The sequence below is a fragment of the Lampetra fluviatilis genome, chromosome 6 (assembly GCF_964198595.1).
Source record: "Lampetra fluviatilis chromosome 6, kcLamFluv1.1, whole genome shotgun sequence".
Lineage (NCBI taxonomy): Eukaryota > Metazoa > Chordata > Hyperoartia > Petromyzontiformes > Petromyzontidae > Lampetra > Lampetra fluviatilis.
The window spans coordinates 1010445-1032220 of NC_136280.1; the positions used below are offsets into that span (position 1 = coordinate 1010445).

The 21776-nt window shown below is 50.4% G+C and overlaps 1 protein-coding gene across 1 annotated transcript; it reads right to left on the reverse strand.

Moving 5' to 3' along the window:
* Positions 1-365: 365 nt before the first annotated feature.
* Positions 366-17211, reverse strand: LOC144933000 (transmembrane protein 120B-like). Its single transcript, XM_078857423.1, has 12 exons — positions 17062-17211; positions 14976-15094; positions 13468-13584; positions 11103-11162; positions 8349-8444; positions 6788-6877; positions 5995-6060; positions 4585-4646; positions 3916-4008; positions 3231-3295; positions 1268-1336; positions 366-865 (listed from the first exon to the last, which is right to left on the reverse strand). Exons 1-12 carry the CDS (start codon positions 17122-17124, stop codon positions 740-742), a joined length of 1026 nt encoding a protein of 341 aa, XP_078713549.1. The 5' UTR covers positions 17125-17211; the 3' UTR covers positions 366-739.
* Positions 17212-21776: the final 4565 nt, after the last annotated feature.

Below are 21776 nucleotides of genomic sequence, written 5' to 3' on the forward strand. Positions count from 1 at the left end.
CTTATCAAGCAGCAACAATGACGTGAAATACTGTTGTAGTTTTAATAATAAATTATTACAATACTACTTTGCACAATTGCCGGTTACATTTCTTAAACATGACACCGTGGTTACACCATGTGGGGCATTCCAACCGGCCCCCTCCACCGCACAAGATGGCAAGGGTGTGAGAGCTGGCCTCTGGGAGATTTCAAATCCACGGAGGCGACATTTCGTTTATGTAATCCCTGCTTGGCCCCCACACGGGAACACCACCAGTGACTCTGCCTCCATGGTCACGGAACTCGTCAAGACTTTGAAGCGGACGCTGCAAGCGATGCAGGGCGGAGGTGCGGCCCAACGCCCCGCGGAGTAGCCCAAGGCTGGCGGATGCTGCGGCAAGCTGTACGGCGCATGCACGCTAATCGGCAGAAAAATCACCTCGGGCGAATCGCATTCGGCTCTCGCTCTCTCTCGACGAACCCCCCCCGGCACCTCCGGGCGCCATCCGTCATCCCAGCGGCGGCGCGACCGGCGCGGCAGAGACGCGGGTGCCCTCGGAACGCGCCCTTTTGTGCGTGTGCGCGCAAATCGACGCCGAGGCGCGCCGTCGTCGACGCTGAAAAGTAAAATTAGGTGATCTTTAAAACGTAGAGTCAGCACTCTCGCTGTTGTCGGGGCGGACGCAGGTCGATATAAAAATGGATGAACGTTTCTTCGTAACACGGACGGCTCTGGGTTTGTCGGGGGTCGCGGTTTCTCAGGCGCTCTTGTCCTTGTCGCCCGTGCCCTCGTGTACACTCTGCACCTTCTGCTGGATCACCCGCAGCGTGGTGAGGAGGTTCCCACCGAAGAGCACAAGGAAAGTGAGCGCCAGCACGAACACCTGCGCACGAGGGGGCGGCGGCTCCAGGTTAAGCGACGGCGCCGCCGCTTGCGACGACGGTGCCACGCGGCGGCGGCTCGAGTGCCAGCCCACGCCGCGCACACCGGATGGCCAAAAGCCTTCAAGGAAACGTCCGTTGTTGTTCGCACCAACGTAAACGTCGCGGCTTAGCTGTGCAAACTCAGATTTCAGGTTTACGGTGACAACCCAAGGCAAGGTTTGAGAATCGTCGCATTATTACGCGACAACACCGAGTCGTGCCGCCGCTTGGGGCATTTGGACGCGGCGAGCAAAACAGACATTGTCACCTCCTAAGCCTGCGAAAGCGGCGAGAGATTACAAAACAAATGCACATTTTTGTCGTGGGCGTGAGGACGCCGAAGATTTCAGCGTGCGGCTCACCTGCCACTCCTTGCACTCCTTGTGCTGAGCCAGCTTGAACAGCGTGATGGAGTTGTACAGCTGCCACAACTTGAAACACACGAGCGGCGTGCTCGCGATTAGGGGGTACCAGCAGGGGTTCACAGTTCACAACCAAGAAGACAAACATCGGGTCGCAGCGAACAGTCCCTTTGTCAGCGGTTCGGGATTCCACGCAAATATTTAATTATCGTCGCTCACAATGCACGCGGAAAGTATGCGGAGCATGCGCAAGTTCGAAGTTCATGTTGGCTTGGTTCAGGTTAGCCCCCCGCCCCCCCGTCCAAATTCCTCGCGGGCTGCAGGGGGCGAGAAGGCGTGTTAGCAGCAGCGGCGAGTGTCCCCGCCTGGCACACAGGAAGATGGTCTCCGCCAGATGTATGGCGACGCAAATTTGCAGAGAGAAGCCTACTTAATCCAGCAATTGCCCACCCGCCTTTACTTATGCAAATGACAGACACATTGAGATTTCTATCTCTTGATTACATTCCACACCGATGGGGTTTTCAGGTTGTACCGCGTGCGTTGTTTGGTAACAACCTGAAAACACACACCGGCGAGATATACGGCACAACCGCGGAAGCCTATGTCGTGAAAACCAAATTCCGTTTGTGCTGCGGGTGTCACGTCATGAGGCCAAGGAGACTTCAATTTTGAACTCTCTCACAGCGAACCACCACGTGTTGGAGAACAGGCTCAGAAGGTGACATCACGCAACTACTTCTGAAGTCGCATCAACAGGAATCTTTATCCGCACTTGGGACACACCTTTTAAAAGCCTTTCAAAGAGTGTTGGTAGCACGTCAAAAGATAACACTCGTCATTCTCAAGAAAAGCCAGTCTGGTGGCTTTCCTTGTGCACTCATTGGGGACCGGGCCGAGTCCGTCAACTCGCCGCACACGACAACCACCCGATCTATTAGCGGACGGTGGCCCGGATGTGATCCCAGGACCTCAGCAGCGCCGACTCAGTGCCCCAATGCGGTGCGAGCCTACGGGCTGCCCGGTCGCCTCCCACTCATTCTCTTGCGCAAGGCCGACCCTGTGGGCTGTATTTACGCAAGGACGGTTTAGTTCTAATTTTGGACGTAAGTCTCATACATGAGCGCTTACGACTATTCATATGAGCACGCAAGAGACCGCCGCTGTGGTTTTCACCCAATCTTCTCGATAGTTAATCTACGTGGCGTGGCTAAGCGTCCGTAACGCTCCGCGTAACCGCCAAGGGCAGAGCGGCGGCGCAGCAGCGGTTAGCCCGCCGCGCTGTGAATCCGACGACCGAGTTCGATAAACCGACCAGGGCTAACAGCGGGACCAGTCGGTGGTCCCGCCACTCCCTCCCCTGCCGATGAAACGTTTGGGGGAGGCCACGCAAACCGACCCGGCGGCAGGCGGCGTTACGGGCTCGGCCGCCAGGCTCGCTGGATTAAGTGGGCGACCGAAATCGTAAAGAGAGCACCTGGGGCACGTGCAGAGGAGCGAGACAGAAAGGGGGCACAACGCACGCCGATGCGTATGCGAGACTCGGGGTTAAAACCCACGGCGCGGTGGCGTGGCTCCTCCTCCCGTGTGCTTCGGGATCACGGAGGCTACGGTGCCAAATGTGCCGGCCGTGCCTGCCACACCCTTGGGGAGAGGATCCTGGCAGAGCCGGGCGTGGTGGTCGCACGCCTGTTGTGGTGAATCTGGCAGGGCACATGCCGGGTGTATTCACCGTAAAAAATATATACGCGGTGTCTGCTTCACATTGGGACGTTGGAGATCCCGTGATGTCATTCGCATGAATAGGCCATTGTGTGCCGGCGTCATGGTCCAAGTAAAACATTCATTAAAATCATAAAATGTAATGGTAATTATTACGATGCAATTACATTCATTACATCGAGATCTTCCCAAAGATGGCCTGTCGGCCAAAACGACAAAGCTTTGCTCGGTGTGAACTCACGTGGCCAAAGAAGAGGAACGGAAGCAGGAACGTGAGTCCACGCCACATCCACGACTGGAACCCCTCTGGGTCACACGAGGGCAAGAGAAAGACACACGCACACACACACGCACACACACATGCGCGCACACACACGCACACACACGCGCACACATACACACACATGCAAATGGAGATGGACGCAGACAGATGCATGCTCACACAAACAAAGACAGACATGCGCACGCAGGCAAATGCCAAAGATCCCCCGTATAGCCTGTAACAGACTGGTGGGTCAAGTGCTGTTAGTGAGCACCTTTGAATCTCGGCACGGCACACGAGGGGGTGGGTGACCAGCACCACACTCGGTTGCCTTTGTCTCCCCAGTGGCGATGTTTACACAGCACACTGGCTACTCATTTTAGGCTGAGTGGACTTAGGGGAGGCCCATGACTAGTTCAGATGATCGTTACTGGTGTTGGTCGTGAGCGGGAATCGAACTCGCCGGGTTCGAAGCGCAGCGCACTAACCGCTACGCTACCGCTCCCCACTGGCAGACACGCACACGACTGACAGACGCTCAAACATACACACACAAGCGTCCACAGGTCACGAGACAGAATGTGCCGTGGCCCTGCGGTCAAGGCCATTCCAAAGGTGGCAGGAGGACAAAGCGCCGGCGAGGCATTGAAGGAGCGACGCTCACCAACGGTCAGATCCATGTTGTGCCTGTGCCCCAGTGCACGCAGCCGGTACAGACACCCGCTCTGGTAGTAATACTGCAGGAACTGGAGGAAGTCTGTTGGGACAAAGAACAGCAATCGCACATACCCGTGGAAAATGCGTACCACCCGCGCACAGGGCTTAATGTCTCACAGAGTAATTTCCGGGTCATTAGGGGATCGGAGTGGTTGGCACGTATGTATATTGAACTTCTTTCGCACAGTAAGTAGCCAACCGTGCTAATCGGAGGTGCGGCAGACTATTATCCACACCCGTAGCGAGAGCTATAATGGCCGTGGTGTGCTGGATATGGAGATAGTTGCTGGTTCGTAAATCTGGACAGACCCAGCTGGAATTAAAGCTTTGTTGTATGCAGGGCTGTCCACAGCGGGGGGTGCGGGATCCGGGGGAAATCCCAAAGTGTGGGTCCTCCGAGGCATTCAAACTAAACCGGGAGTATTACATTTGACACCGTGACGTCGAAGTGCGGGGCCCCCCCAAAGCACGGGGCCCGGGGAGGTCGCCCCGATTTACCATACTCCGAGGGACGGCTCTGGTCGTACATATGTGCCGCGCGCTGTGATTGCGTGATGGCTGGTGGGGATTGGCTCGGGAGTGTGTGGGCGAGTTGGAGGAGAAGAAGGAAGCTCACTCTGGTACATCGTGAAGGCGAGAAACTGGTTTCTGAACATCTGGTACATCAGCCCATTTGGCCTGAGAACAGCAAGAAAAACATCAGAAGGCAGTGAACAAAAATACTTGAAAAACAAGTTAATCATGGTAACAAATTGGCACGTTTGTTCACGTGACAACTTTAATAAGTGGCTGGGTTGGGTGGAAGAGGGTTTACAACACACTCCACGATCTTACTAAAAATTCAATTATAACTCATATTGGTCATGAAAGCCTACGTGTTAGATACACACGATGCGTCGAGGATTAAATATGAACTACATTAGCGACTGGAAGACAGTCAGCCAACTCGATGTATTGGGTTCTAAAAGTTCAACTTTTACAGTGACTGATGCCGTCTGAAGTCTTTTACAATGACGCTTGACCAGGAAAGCTGTAAAATAAATACCAAAAAAATCTATGTATAGGCATGCATTTGGCTGCCTCCTCTGAATTCAAACCGTGTAAATGCACACGGACCGAAACACATGACAGCTCTTAACTTTCGTGCCAGCTCTCCCAAAACGATGGGAGTTCAAAGTTTTCGGCGACCTGTGACCAACCCGGGTTCCTCAAGCTTAGGGAGTGGACGGTCTCAGGCCATGTCACCAACAATGGTGGCACGGCCGAGTGGTAGCGCAGTTCATTGCAGAGGTTCGTGGTTCGATTCTAGTGGCCGCCCTGGTTAATTTTTTGCGTGTGTCTAGTTTGCTGTCCTTCCCCCGCACCTCCGATTAGCACGGTTGGCTACGTACTTTGTGAAAGAAGTTCAACATACATACATTACAGTGGTTGTAATAACCACGATGATAACAGTGGATGTTAAAGATCCCCCCAACGTCATCCACAACATCAGACCATTATTACATGCCGGCACCATTATCCAAACTTGCAAGTTAAAAAAATTAATCCCCCGCAAAATACTCGATTGGGATTTTACACGACAGTCATCGCCCCCCCTGCTGGCAGACTAACGCCCCAGAGGTCACTCGTGCAAACGAGAATATCCCGGTTCTCTCCAGTTGTCACCTGGATAGCTGGGTGCATTTCCTTTGATCTGCCAAGTGTTACATGTGTCGGTAACAGGGCACCTGGGAGGGTATGGATAAGATGCAGCTTAAGGGAGCTCAGAACTTATTCTTTGATGTCAACTTTCTCTGGCCATTTTCTGACACGCATTGATTGATGTTACACCGCTTGCTGCTCTTTCTTGATCTCGCAACCAGAACTTGAATCGGGAAATTGCAACCTTTCTACGAATGTTTTTCAGGGTTCCTGAAAAAAAAGTCTTGAGAACCAGCGTGACTTTCGTCGCTAAAAGCAGGCGAAACGATATAATCACAATAACGACGCCGTTCAACGTTGCGTCGGTGTCGGCGCGTGATCGTACCAGGTGAGCATCGTTCCCGAGAGGAAAGCGGACACGTAGTGGTGCGCCACCCACCAGCCTTTAATCCTGCCGGGGATAGACCGCATGGAAAGTTGTGACAGGCTGCCATCGCCATTTTGTACATCGATCATCCATAAATGCCACCATTCGTGTCTTATCGTCACTGCACAGCGGTACGTGTTGTTTGGTGTACAAAAACAAAAATAAAAAATGTCACATATTAAGAATTATATATTATATATATCAGCAATTCATTCCTGGAAGTTTTTGGAAATGTCACATGCACAATTTTATGAAGTGCAAGACACTGTCAGTTTTTTTATTATTATTATTTGTCAGGGGAGCGCTCACGTCAGCATAACCCCGTGTGTGTGCGCAATTAAGAGTTGATCGTCATGTTCACATGCAGGCACTTTTGGCAATCCACTGCTGGATGAGGTCCTCCCCACGCCGTGCGGGTCGTGACCATACTTCACCACGCTGCTCAGTGCGGCTTGGTGAAGGCGGGGAGCATATACGTTGGAGATGTTACTACCATAGAACAATTAATGTTGCTGCGCTGCCCTTTGGTGACAAGGCAGCGCCTGCCAGCAACCTACAAATCAAACGAATCGCAAACAAGCATCGTCTACCCATAATTTCACAAAGGAGATAACGGGGGTGGGGGGTCGTACCGGCGCGAATGAATCAGGCGTCGACTTTTAGCGAGGGGGGGTGGGGGGGTAGAACTCTTCAGTGAAAATAAACCACAGGCCTGCGTGGGCCTGGCGAGCGGCGAGCGTGTGACACTCACCGAGAGCCATTGCTGATGAGAACGCTCTCGCGGATGGTGAGCGTGCAGTAGTACCACACGAGCAGGAAGTTCAGAATCTCGTCCGTCACCCTGAAATCACACGGCAGCGGCGGCGCCGGGAGCGGGGGAACGAAGCATTGTTCCAACGTTTTAGTCGCTCTCTCGCGAAAGAGTCCGCGCAACGCCGCTTGTGGCTGTGTTAAACAAGCGATGGTAAAGGATGCGCTTGGACGTTATCGTTTACGTCTTTTGCACGGTGGGAATTGTGTTCCGCACGCTTTTATGATGTGCTGGCTTACGCCAGTAACATTTCTGTTTTTACTCTGCCGTACCAAAGACATTTTACAGATTCACTCACGCGTGTTCACACATATACTCGTACACACACATATACTCGTACACACACATATACTCATAGACAAAACAAAGGTACCCCAGATAGCCAATGACAGACTGTTGGGGAAGAAAGCACATTTCGTAACAGTCCCTCACAGGCAATCAACCAGCACCCATGAAGGCCGGCACAGCACACGAGGGAGCCGATTTCTCAGCACCGCGCTCAGCCACCTTGCTCTCCCCAGTGCTGATGTTTACACACCGCACTCGGTATTCATTTAAGGCAGAGTCGACCTTGGGGAGTCCCAGGACAGGTTAAAATTTTCACCACTGTTCTTGGTCATGAGAGGGCATTTAACTCGGGTCATCCGGTTGGTAGTCGGCGTGCTAACCACGACACTACAGCTCCCCAAATAGATATACAGTAAAACCTTGGATTGCGAGTAACTTGGTCTGCGAGTGTTTTGCAAGACGAGCAAAATTTGTAAAGTAAATATTAATTTGATAAACGAGCGAGGTCTTGCAATACGAGTAGTGCGTATACGCTTTGTCTGCCGAGCGTCACGTGATCACAACTGATATACGAGTGCTTTGGATTACAAGCACGTTTCAGGAAAGACATCATGTTCGCAATCCAAGGTTTTACTGTATACTCAAACGCACGCACGCTCACAGGCATGCGTGCACACACACGCATATTATGAGTTCATAAAGAAATGAACCACGTAGGGTCTTGTCATGAAGGCCTCAGGCAAAGAGCTGCTGCCAGTGGACTGTGCGAGCTCCCTGACACCGCACGGAAGATGCGCTCCACTTCACTCCCCTCCCACAGCAAGCCGGTGAATTGTCACCATGGGAAATTATTCAATAATTGTCTCATTTTGACCAACTCGTTTGTAATGTTCCTAATTTAAGCCCAATTATAACATTAGCACATAACATGTTTACAATGTGCATACAATGTAAATCAATCTGACACGTACAATTCAAATAAAAAACAGTATTACGTTTAATAACGATCAAATGTGGATATAGCATCTACATACAACCACACCTCAAAATGCGGTACGAAAACAGCGGGAATAAATTTATCATAGGGAGAGAGAGGTGGTCAGCTACAGGCAGAGAGAGACAAGGAAGGTCTCGAGCCTGGACGTGGTGAACAGGGGCAGGGAATCGACAGCTCGGGTGGCTGGCGGCAGCAGAGGGGAAGGGTAGCACACACCTGTAGTTGACCAGGAATCGACAGGTGAAGGACGCGAGGATGAGGAGTGTCGTGAGATACAGCTTGAACTTCTCGTACTCGTCCTTGTAAGCAAATCTGCAGGGCATGGCCAACACGGGGTGGGGGTTACTCTGCCTTGCGTCACCGCTCCACATCAGTGAGGGTCAATGTGGCAGTGCATGCACACACGTCCAGCCCCTGTGTCAATCCACCACTGGCCGTGGGAGTCGTACGACCATACTTCACTACGTTGGTCAGTGCGGGTTGGACAATAACGGATGTTCTGCACAGCGTTGTACTGCTCACTGTGAGATCGGGCACATTCCTGCTGAACTTTATGACAGTGTTCAATTTAAATATTAAGTCACGCAACACATCAGCTGTGCACTCCATAACGATTAAAATACTCCACAGCACTCGGTCAATCCAATGCTGGATTAATATTATGTCGGTCACGGGGGTTGCTTGACCGTACTTTACCACGCCGGTCGGTGAAATGAGGAGCCAGGACCATAACGGATATCAATCGTCACTGATGTCATCCGAAGCCAAAATTAAACTTAGATATCTCAGGTCATAGTTCACCGCCCTAACCACTGAGCCACCGCTCCCCAAGGTACGGGCGTCACAAGTGGTAAGCCGAGACGTCATTAACCTTGCTGGGCAAAGAAGTGAGGGTGCCCTGAAAATGTGATGACGGTTGTGACTCAACCGTGATGACGGTTACAAACTGAGTAATCATTGGAAAGATGTGATTAACCATGCAAAAAAGATTTAACTACACTTATTTGCCAATCATATTTAACAGACAACTATTACAGTTTTACCATGTTTAGTGGTGTCTCCCCGTCACAGGTTGAGTCACAAGCCGTGCCTCTCCAAACAAAGGCTCAGTTTGTTATGCAGTCTATTCTTAGTCTTAAGCCTCACCTTACCATATTAATAAAAAGTATGCGGCCCTTGCCCCACCACCTTCTCCAACCATTATATAAACGGAGTGGTAGCTCCTGCAATCTCTCATTTACTTGATACAGCTTTCGTGGCTGTGACGGTACCACCTGAAGACGGAAGCTTGTGTTGCCTCCGAAACGTCGTGATTTTTTTATTTCATTTTATTTTACTTATTAATGTTTTTTACCTACGTGACTTTACCGAAAAAAACCTAAGAATATGAATCCTTGCAGTCACGAAAGCTTCAAATCTAGTATCAGAAAACTATTCATATGACAGTTGTAAATCTGTTAATCAGAATTATTTTTTAATTATGTAGTTCTCATCAGGCCCCATGGTGTAAACTGTTAAATGCAGTCTCCAACTCTTATCATCCACTATATCTCTCTGGCCTATATTTAGGCGCTATGCAGAAGGGCCATTGCCCGAAACGTTGGCCATTCCTATATTCTTATTTGAAGGCCACAGTGTGATTGGCGAACGCAGTGAGCGTTTTGTTAATTGCGCTTGTGCATTACTGCCAACGTAGCATTAGCATCACCAAATAATTAGTTTCATTGTGAACACGCAGACTCATTTTTCCCATCTCGGGCTACTGTGGAATTTCCTGTGATGGGGGTGGTGGTGATGGGGGGGGAAGTTGAAATTATAAAAACCGATTCACATTTTGGCCAAACACATCGGCTTGGCGACCTTCCCAGCTCGTGTTGATGCAGGAATCTATTCGCTTTTTTGCCCAAATGGGCACAAATATTGTCCATTTGGCCGACATGCGACTGGGGGGCAGGTTAACACGGCAGGGTGACACGTGTGGGTCGCGCCCCGCCACCAGGTGGCGCCTGTGCACAACACGGGGATTGCCGAGCGATGGCGTGAGAGCAGAGGTAGAGTTTTCAAGTGGCTGCTGCTGTGCAATGTCTCTGACCTCCATGCATCATGACCAGACCACCAAAGTACGTCCCCGCCTTATCAGGATTTACTATTCCTTGCCATATGCAAATTCACTCGTGATACACTTCCGGAGTGAATAGGCTAGCAGCGGATGAATAAAATAGAAAACACCAATAGGTTGTACTTTAAAGATGGGGAGGAACAATAACTTGCCTCCAAAAATTTTCCGAGGGGCACCTGCACAGGGTCAAGCACTCCCTTGTCTGCTGCCACGAGTCCTCTTGGCTTTCACCCCAGTACTCACCCTTTCCCCTTCCGAGACATCCGCAAGCTGAAGGGGGGGGTGTTTCGTTCACCCCCGAATTTCGGAGCGTGCAAGAGGCTCGGTGGTAATTTTATTCAAGAGAGGTATAGCGCCGCTGTTTTTAAAGACATTGTACTCACGGCAGAGAACCGTAGCGACACGACCGCGGCATTCGATGGCCGCTGACGCCTGTGCCACACGCCCTACCGCATGGCCTTGTGGGAGCTTTGGTACCCGATAAAGTTACGTTACATTCGTTTTTTCCTCTTGTTTTTGATTTGACGATGTACGCGTACGTTATCGGAACGGAATCGGAATAAAAACTGACGACGAACAGTTTGTACGTCATTGGAACGAGAAAGGGTGATTAAAGCTTTCCTGTGAATGCAGTGGCATGCGGCTGACACGCTCGGCATGTTTTTCCCCACTGGTGGCGACGGTGCATTACAACGGCGGCATGCCAGGACGTGCAAGTGGTGCAGGAAGGCGTGTCGTTGTTCACAAAGCCCACGAGCACCCCCCCCCACCCCCCCCCCCGTGAATGACGATTTTGCGTGCGGGTTTCCGGCGAATGTAAAGGAGGGTGTGGCAAAAGAGGAGGCGGGTACTTGGCCTGTTTACTCAGTAACGTCACGTTCACGTTTCCCAGCACCAAGTTCAAGTACAACCTGTGGAACAGAATACAAATTGTCACCGTCAGTAGGGTTGACAATGGCGTAAAAGACAGCTTTCACAAATGCCAACCCCTTCCACCCAAGCATCATTGCGGGAGATGGGGAAATATCACGAGTGGGTCTCTCTGAAAGTTATGCCTAAAGGGGCTCTAGGTTTGGGGGGACCCTTGGTGTAGTTGTAACTAAGTAAACCCCAAGGCATGTGAGCCTCAAGAAGACCAATGGCACCCACAGCAGGGTCGTGAGACCCTGGATAACCTGTTGATGACTTAAATCGAATAAAAATAACAGCAATGTTTGTGAAATAGCGCCACCATGCGCTGGGTCGTCTCAGAGCGCTTTACATCACATCCCGTCTCAAACATGTGAAAGGGGGCACCCCCAGTGGCAAGTGTCCCTGTGGGTATAAGGTGACTCAGCACCTGGCCTGCAAGAGGGCATTAGTCTGGCAGTAGTGGGCGATGATTACTCTGCATAATCCCAGGTGGTAATGCTTATGTAAAATACTAAATTATTATGGAGATGTAAAATCCCAAATGATGATGGCTGTGTATCATACCAAAATGGCGATCGCTATAAGTAATCCCAAATGATTCTCAAGTGTGAGAGTGGCATCCACACACACACACGTGGGTATTGCGTGGCTACTCTCCCGGTGGTGTCATCTTCCAGCCACCAACCACAACCAGGGCATCAACGGCTTTGGCGAGGATGACGTCTTGATCTTTAGAGGACTGCTTTCGAGCGGATGCAAGCCAAAAATAGCAGCTCTTATCTTGTTGGTATATACTCAGCAGGGACGTGTGGTCAGGGGAGGCAGGGGAGGGGCAGAGTCTCACCTGTCATACTCCAATGAAAATAAAATAAAAATAATGATTTTTTTTTCTCCCACTTTTTATAGTCAAAATCGCCAAATGTGCGGAGCTCCGCTGCAAATACAGGGATAGACGAGAGGTGAGGCAGCATTTAGCTCAGCCTCCCTTCTGATTGCGCAACCCCTCAGAAACTGGATGGAGCGCGGGCAATAAGTGCGTGCCTGTTACTATCTCTCTGTCACCAATGTAATGATTACATTGGTGACAGAGAGATAGTAATGATTACATTGGTGACATATTTTGACTATAAAAATGACTGGAATCATACAGAAATTACATTTATTTCAGTGGAAAAATCTAAAGATTTTTCGTAACAGCTATTTTAATTGGAGTATGACAGGTGAGGCTCTGCCTCCACTGCCTCCCCTGACCGCACGTCACTGATACTTACATGTAATGTCCAACCAACATACGATGTGAGAATGCTACAGCAGAGCATCTGATAACAGGCATGGTTCAATACATTATAAATCTACACCAGGCGTGGACAAAAGATTAAAAGTTAATAGTCTACGGGATCATCATCATCATCATCATCACCTTCGTCAGCCATTGTCTACCCACTGCAGGATGAAGGCCTCACCACCCCATCACCAGTTCTGCTGACTTCCATCTCACTCCTACACAGAAACTTATCTAATTGCTCAATCTCCACGGTGGAGATGTGAAATCATTGATTATAAATACAAGTTGACAAGTATTGGACACGAATGTATGTATGTAGAACGTATTTCACAGCACACGTAGCCAGCCGTGCTAATCAGGGGTGTCAATTACCGAATGTGAAGGCTCTCACAGAACCATTAACGTGCAATTTCCTTAAAATATATTGTGGAGCTTAAAGCTTACGCTGCAAGTACAACTGCTCAAAATATTCCGTGTCTGTCTCGTAACGCCAAAACCAACAAGGAATTTTACTCAAGAAATTACTCCAACGATGTGATGTCATTCACAGGGTTACGGAAGCTGTGCATCCAGATTCTTGTTCGTTGTTTTGTCATGGGTTCGTGACAAGCAAAGCAAAACGAAAAGGATCTCTCTCCCACATCACGCACAGTGTTATCTTTTTGACAGTGTTGGGCCAAGGCGTTAAGTCAACACTCCGTGGAACGCGTTCAGATTTCTCTAATCGTCATTGCCTTTTTGGCCTGAATTGAATTTTAAAAAGAAACGTAAAAACACATGCGTACAAATTATTCTAATTGATTAAAATAACCTGGAAACAGGATTTAGTAACTTCCATAAAAAACCAACATCATTTTCATCATTATCATCATCAAATATCCACTGCTGGATTAATTCCTGACAAAACCTCCGCCAATGGCAATACAACTAATGGGCTCAAGTTTCCTCCGGCTAGTTAGGAGCCATGTGAAAGGCTATTTCGACAAAGGTCATGGGTGCATCCTTCCTGTTCCTCATACCCATTCTTTTTCGGCAGGAAGGCTTCCATGTCAAAGAAAATCGCCTGCCGTTCCTCGATCGCCGCTTCCACCTTCTCCACCACCTCCCTCTCCTCGGGGAACTTGGGCGGTTTACAGCTGCAGATGAAAACGGAGCGGGTGACGCAGACCCACACACCGCGGTGAGCGCTCACAAAACCAACCGCTCCCACGCGCGCCACGTTCACCGCAAAGGATACGCCTGTTGACACTGCCACGAAACAATATTCCTAAAAAATATTGTTTCTATCAGTGGCGGAGTACGGGTCCAAAGGTCAGGAATGCCAAGCCGCGTGTAACAAGCAACACTATTAATGTATTCCAGAAACGGTTATACGAATCTGGGTAAAGATACTCTGGAAAGGAATTCCATGGTCAGTTCATGCCAGCAGTGCGAGGAAAAAAGCAAACAGAGACGCGTATTGATCTGGAGTGCGGTGTCTGAATACAACATGGATTAGTCAATATGGACGAATTAGTCAGTCTAGGGGCTATTTTGACCATTGTGCAGGATAGTGATGGTGAGGGCTCTGGCACGGTTCAAATAACACTGCCCACTGATGTTCGGCATGGCTAAGAACCAAACGCAGGCCGCCAGGTTAATAGCACATTGCGCTAACCAATATCCCACCGCTCCATTTCGCCCGAACTTGTTCTCATCGTTATTTTTGTCCATTCACTGGTGGATTAGGGCCTCCGCAAGCCGTGTTGGTCATGGGCGCCGATTCTCCACTCTTCACCGCGCCGGTCAGCGCGGGTTGGGGAAGCTGGGTAGCACAGATGTTGGGAGCGTACAATTCTGGTACAACAATGGATTTTGTTGCACCGTCCGCTGCAGACAACTCAATGTGAATTTTTAATTAAGTAGTAAAGTAATGCAAATGCATGGTTACAGTTAAGAAATGTAACATTCCACGTTTTGTACAGAGTTTGTGATATGTGTGGTTGCACTTAAGATACTTTGTAAAAATATGAACCGGATTGTACATCAAAGCAGTTAATAGAGCATTTCAAGTCACTGTGCCAGAATGTTCCACCGTGAAGTCAACATGCTTCTCTGAAAACTTTGTTTGACAAAAAACAATCCGTGAGTAAGGCTTTAAATAGATCAACAACCGCTAACAGTATAAAACAAACACTAAGCACTTGGAATGTAGATAAGTTGTAAATTATGATCCAGGACACGACCACACATGCGTGGGTGTTAGTGCTTGTGTTTATTGTACAATAGTAACGGTTACCTGAATCAGTCCTGGGCCTCCCCGAGGTCGACTCAGCCTCAAATGAGCACCTGGTGCGATATGTAAACATCACCACTGGGTAGACAAAGGCAGCCGGGCATGGTGTGCCACAGTGCCAGCCTTCATAGGTGCTCACTAACAGCACTTGCCCCAAAAGTCTGTTAAGGCTACACGGGTGATCTTTGTTCTCTTTTGTTATTGTACAGTGCGCATGCGTGTAATCCTGCTGTGCAGGTGAGAGGCCAGTACTGTTTGAGGGACTGCAGGAGGTCCTTCATGCCTCGCTTCTGCTTGTCGATGGATTCGCAGCAACTCGATTGCAGCCTCGTGACCTCGTCCAGTTTGTGCTTATACAACTTGTGCGTCTCCTGTGGGACCAAACAAGACAACCCACCTCGTGTTAGGAAGCAACACCGGTCTCTCACCTCTGTCTCTCACCTCTGTCTCTCACCTCTGTCTCTCACCTCTGTCTCTCACCTCTGTCTCTCACCTCTGTCTCTCACCTCTGTCTCTCACCTCTGTCTCTCACCTCTGTCTCTCACCTCTGTCTCTCACCTCTGTCTCTCACCTCTGTCTCTCACCTCTGTCTCTCAACTCTGTCTCTCACCTCTGTCTCTCACCTCTGTCTCTCACCTCTGTCTCTCACCTCTGTCTCTCACCTCTCTCATCCGTCTCATCTGTCTCTCACCTCTCTTATCTGTTTCTCGCCTCTCTCTCACCTGTCTCTCTCACCTGTCTCTCTCACCTGTCTCTCTCACCTGTCTCTCTCACCTGTCTCTCGCCTCTCTCTCGCCTGTCTCTCGCCTCTTTCAACGCCTCTCTCACTGCCAGCGGCGTGGTGCAGCTGGCGAGGGCCCTGGTGCAAGCAATTAAATGCGGCCCCCTGTCTAATTGCTCACCACTCTTTGTAGGTCGGCACTCTAGGTCACTTCGGTCTGTGGGCACTCTTGCACTTGCACCACCTGCACACAGCTACACCGCTGCCCACAGACTCGCATGATGCCTACGATTCACCAAGGGACCCACCCATACATGGACATTCATAGCCTCACATCGAGACCAACGGACCCGCATGGAGATCCATAGCCTAACGACTTAAGACATCCACAACTTCACATTGAGAGCCACAGGCAGTGGCGTGGCGTAGCAGGAATGGACATTGGTGCAAGGGATTAAATGAGACTTCCCGTCAAATTATTCCCCTCTTCATATGCCGGGGCTTGGGCCCCTCTGGGCACATGGGTCCTGGAAGAGTTGCACCGCCTACAATCTTCACAGCTACACCACTGTGCAGATATTACACACCAATGCTGTTAGCCTTAGCCAGGAATAAAACTCAGGTCACGGGTTCATAGTGCAGTGCGCTTATCACCGTGCCACTGCTCCCCCAACCATTCTGGACCAGTTTCGACATCCAGTGCCTCATCAGCAGTCAGGGTTGCTTAAACCAACGCTGGGAAACTGCCAGATGTTTTTGTTTTGTGGCAGTGGCCTTCTCTCTCTTAGATATGGCTCTTAAATCGACGCAAAAAAACTACAACACGCAACATTTCAATTGGCGTCGTTGCGGAAAATATTTAAACAAGAACGATTAAGTAGACAATACAAAACACCAGCGGCAAGCAGATGAAAGGGGTAAATGGACAGACGGCGCAGCGCAGTCCGGCCTCTCCGTGCGCCACCCTCAGGACACGTGGTGAGGATTGCCTAACCCCCCAGCCTTGTCACGACCGACGGGCGATTCGACACCCAGTGCCGAGGTCGTGGCCACAATGAACCCCACGCTGACCCCCCGACCAAAGCCCTCCCAATCCGCCAGAGGGGGTTCTTGGTTTGGAACGTTCTCGTATCTGGAACATCGCGCCCCCCACTCAACGTTGTGTTCCAAAGCGAACCGAACCCCACCGAGCCCCTCACGTACACCGCACTCTATAAAGCACTCCACTCACAAGCGTGCACAACGACTAATTTGAAGTGCTTGACCATAATTGCAAGAACCAAGACACAAAATCGGCAACAACGAATGCAAAAAAATGAATTTGCAATTAATTTCCATCGTTAACAACACGTCCAGAGACACCCAAAGCGGAGATGGAGTGAGATGTAAACATCACTGGAACGCGAGTGATGGGGGCGGCGTGGGGGCTTCATCCAGCAGCGTATTGATCATGGATTATGATGGTAATTAATCAATGGTTACGAGGTGCGATCGGGGAGGAGGAGGGGGGCCCTCGGGCCTACTGGCGCTACCCGTAAGGGCGAGCATCGGCGGGCAGGGTGATTAGGCAAGAAGGGTACCCCCCTCGCCCCCGAGCCGAGAGGCCGCGCGTCACACCTGTAACGTCTTGTACTCCGTCTCCAGCTCGCCCCACTCGTCCATGCACTGCTTGAGGGACATCGCTGCGGGCGACGAGGCTGCGTCGTGAAATCGCCGAGCGAAGAACGGCGAGATGCGTGCACCCCCCCCCCCGTCGTCGACCAATCAGCGCGCGACACGGGCACCACGTGACCGGCCTGGCTGTCAACACGGAGAGCGAGGAGCGCGGTGTCAGATCAGAGGTTTGTTTTTTAACATCCAGCCACACTCAATCTACTGCTGGCTTAATCAGAATATTTTATTTAGGAATCCGATGAGCTATGAAGCGCTTTACGTGCAGATGTCCAGTCGGGGCGGTACAGGAAAGGTAAACTAATGACCCAGACGCACACAAATACGACACGAAACCATCCCCAATACGACGAGGCAATGCCCCACTGACGTATTAAACTTAATTTTCAAAAGCGAGCTGGCTACGAAACGAATGATAGCTCAAACATGCCTGGGGGAAAGGGAAAAAAACATGAAATGAATGTCATCAAATTGTAATAATTATTGTCACTCGCACGTCTGACTGATTGGATGACTGATTGGGTGACTTGGGTGACTGAATGGGTGACTGATTGGGTGACTGAATGGGTGACTGATTGGGTGACTGAATGGGTGACTGATTGGGTGACTAAATGGGTGACTGAATTGGTGACTGAAAGGGTGACTGAATGGGTGACTGATTGGGTGACTGATTGGGTGTCTGATTGGGTGACTGAATGGGTGACTGATTGGGTGACTGAATGGGTGACTGATTAGGCGAGTCGCGCCATCTATAGTAATTGTTATCATCGGCTACTGCCTGGCGACGTGCCACTCTTCTACGTCTATGCCCCCCAAACAAAATTCCACTCAGCCGCTGCTATATGTGCTTTTAAGAAGGGCCATCTCTCGAAACGTCGTCTCGTATCTATTTCCCCCTTTTAAGGCCAAACAGACAAGAGACACGCACCGTGTTGACGTTGACACGGAACATGTTGAGGATGTTAATTGTTAATTGTGCACAACTGTCAACACAGCAGCAGCAGCAGCGCCAAATATTGCGGTTAGTCGTGGTGAAGTATGGTCAAATAACCCCCCAAGTGTTGGTGGTGCGGAGGGGGGGGGCTCATCCAGCAGTGGATTGACAATAGGGGGCCGTGTTTGTATAAAAAGGTCCGCAGGTGGAGATCAAACAGAGTTAGTTATATATTCTGTATATATATAAAAGCGAGTCTCTCGGTATTTTATGGCCGTGTTAAATAATAAACATTGCGAGCTGGCCACGGGTGCTGCGCTGTTGCTATGCGGAGGAGACTCGCATAGCAACCGCCGAATTTCATATCTAGGTAAGGAAAACGAGTGGTTAGATATCACTAATCACATATATATCACTAAACACATTCCTGCGGAGGAAGCTAATAGGAACGTTGGGTTGCTCGGTCAATGGCCTGCAGGGTCAACGGCGGCGTGGTGTATTCCGCAAATATGCCCGACTGTGAGGGCGGGCACAAGCCGGCGTGAGTAGGTTAAACGTTGAGTTTTATAAGGGCACCACGGGGTGACCAGCCCCTCCCCACCCAGCCCCGCCCCTCCCCACCCAGCCCCGCCCCTCCCCACCCAGCCCCGCCCCTCCCCACCCAGCCCCGCCCCTCCCCACCCAGCCCCGCCCCTCCCCACCCAGCCCCGCCCCTCCCCACCCAGCGCCTCCCCACCCTCCCCACCCCTCCCCACCCAGCCCCACCCCTCCCCACACAGCCCCTCCCCACCCAGCCCCGCCCCTCCCCACCCAGCCCCGCCCCACCCCACCCAGCCCCGCCCCTCCGCACCCAGCCCCGCCCCTCCCCACCCAGCGCCTCCCCACCCTCCCCACCCCCTCCCCACCCAGCCCCACCCCTCCCCACCCAGCCCCACCCCTCCCCACACAGCCCCTCCCCACCCAGCCCCGCCCCTCCCCACCCAGCCCCGCCCCACCCCACCCAGCCCCGCCCCTCCGCACCCAGCCCCGCCCCTCCCCACCCAGCGCCTCCCCACCCTCCCCACCCCCTCCCCACCCAGCCCCACCCCTCCCCACACAGCCTCTCCCCACCCAGCCCCTCCCCACCCTCCCCACCCAGCGCCTCCCCACCCTCCCCACCCCCTCCCCACCCAGCCCCTCCCTGCACGACGGACACAATTAAACCCTTGTGGGTTGGTGTAACCAGAGGTTCCTAAAAGTGTTACATATATATCACTAATTACATATATATCACTAAATACTGAGTGTTTAACATTGAGGCAGTCTTTTACAAGACCCATTCAACAATACGTGCTTTCCGATTCTGTTTTTGAACAATTCAGAATGTCACGTCCGCTTCAGTACATTTGCATTTAATTGTCAAATGTATACATGAGTTTAATGTAAGTGGATAAAAGACATTGTGAAGCGGTGGAATTCACTCCCGGGGCATTTTATGTCAATATGTTCTAAAATACTGATTAACGATGTGTGTGTATTGTTTACAAACATTACAAACACGACTTCCAGAACTTTCTGCAGTTACAATCCTACAGAGTGTAAAGGCTCGCAGCTTTAGTAAATCGCTCTTATCCGTGGTGGCGATTCTAATGTGTTCTATAACACTTCCAATCAGTGCTAGGAAATATAGTTGCGTTGCGTCACCATGAAGCGATTATAAATCTCGTAATTTACTTAATTTAAATTATTATCACAACGGTGGTTTGTCGCCGGCCGCTTGATCAAGAATCAGCAAATAATATTGTTTTGAATAATAGGTTCGAGTTATGTTTATCCACTGCTGGATGAGCGCCTCCCCCCACACCACGACGGCCCGTGACCATACTTCACCGCCCTGGTCAGTGCGGGTTGGCGAAGGCAGCGGGGCCACGTGGGCGTGGGAGCAGAGGAGTAGAGTACAACCATGCGGCGTGGCTGCTGCTGCTGCAGCATCAGTGCCCTCTGCTGCCCGCCACGTTGCTGAGCAGAATGTAATTGTATATATTAGTACACGCCTTTTATTATTTTATTTTACACGCGTTTTATTATTATTTTATTTAACACGCTTTTTATTATTTAATTACACGCGTTTTATTATTATTTTATTTCACGATTTTTATTATTTTACACGCTTTTTATTATTATTTAATTACACGCTTTTTATTATTATTTTATTTTACACGTTTTTTATTAACTCACTCTGTTGTTGTTGTCGTTGTTGTATCCTCAAATCTTGTAACTCAATTTTTACCCACTTCCCAATGCGGTATCGACTGCAAGCTTGGTATACTTATGTCATACTGATGACAATACTATATTCTATCATTAAAAAACTATATTTTTTAAACATTCTTTTTATGTTATGTTTCGGCTTGGGTCTAATTGTCCGCGTTCAACCGACGTTGGCTGTAATTGGCCACGCTCCCTTACGTTACGGCAAGCTTCGGGCCACTTGCTGGAGTCGTGGAGTTCTTCCATTGCCAGTACGATACATTTCATTAAAGCGTGTCTTAAAAAAAAAGTTTTAAAAAAAATATGACTTATTTACAGAGAGGGCGTCTTGACACTTGAAGCGCTTGCCAGCTCTCGCAACACGGCGACACGAGAGTGTGACGGTGCAGGTGGCGGGGGCGTGCTACGAGTCGGTGAGTGAGGAGCGAGTGACAGCGATAGAGCGATGATGCGCTTCGGGACTACGAAAGGGAAGGCGGGGAGATTGGGCGATGGAGAAGACGCGAGGCTTGAGAGAGGAACGGACCGAGGTGAAGGAGGGGGACTGCTCAATGTACAGGGCAGTGTTGAGTCGATGGGTAGCAGTGTTGAGTCGATGGGTAGAAGTGTTGAGTCTATGGGCAGTGTTGAGTCTATGGGTAGCAGTGTTGAGTCTATGGGTATCAGTGTTGAGTCTATGGGTAGCAGTGTTGAGTCTATGGGTATCAGTGTTGAGTCTATGGGTAGCAGTGTTGAGTCTATGGGTAGCAGTGTTGAGTCTATGGGTAGCGGTGATACTTAATGTACCGGGGAAGTGTATTCCAGTGGAGGGGTGCAAGGAGGGAGAATGACCGAGCACGGGGACTGGCACAGGGAGGAGGAGGGACACACACAGAGAGAGACGATTGGGAGCGAGGAGGACGAGAGGGACACGGCAGGAGGCAAGTGGAGTCGAGCGCCTGGAAAAAGCCCCCTGCAGACAACGGGGAGGATTACACTCTCAGGTCCACCCAGGCAGGTTAACAGACCCACTTGCTGTACTGCTATCTCCTGGCCACACACATAAAAGCTATATTTTGTGTTTTATGTACTCTGGATGCTGTCAGTAACAGTAAACTCAAGTTGTTCACCGACGAATTTTTTTATTTAATTATTTTTTCTCATGGTGAATTGTGTTTATCCCAATAAACAAATACTGCTGGGGAAAAAAGCGTAACCTATGACAGCTGTTAAGCATGGTGTTGGTGGGTCACCCATTCAATCATTATCCAGGCTCGAACGTTGCTTAGCTTCCGAGAGCTGGCGCATTCTGGATGATCCGTCGAACTCAGAAGACGGCGGAATGTTTGGAATAGAAATCCTTCTCGACGGAGTTGATTTTCGTGACTGTGCACGCCTCTCCAACGCGCTTGCTGGCTTCGACCACGTGTTGTTGTTCGCGTGATGTCCGATCCCTCTTCAGGAGCTGAAGTTCCTTAAGGAAGTTTAACACCGTAGT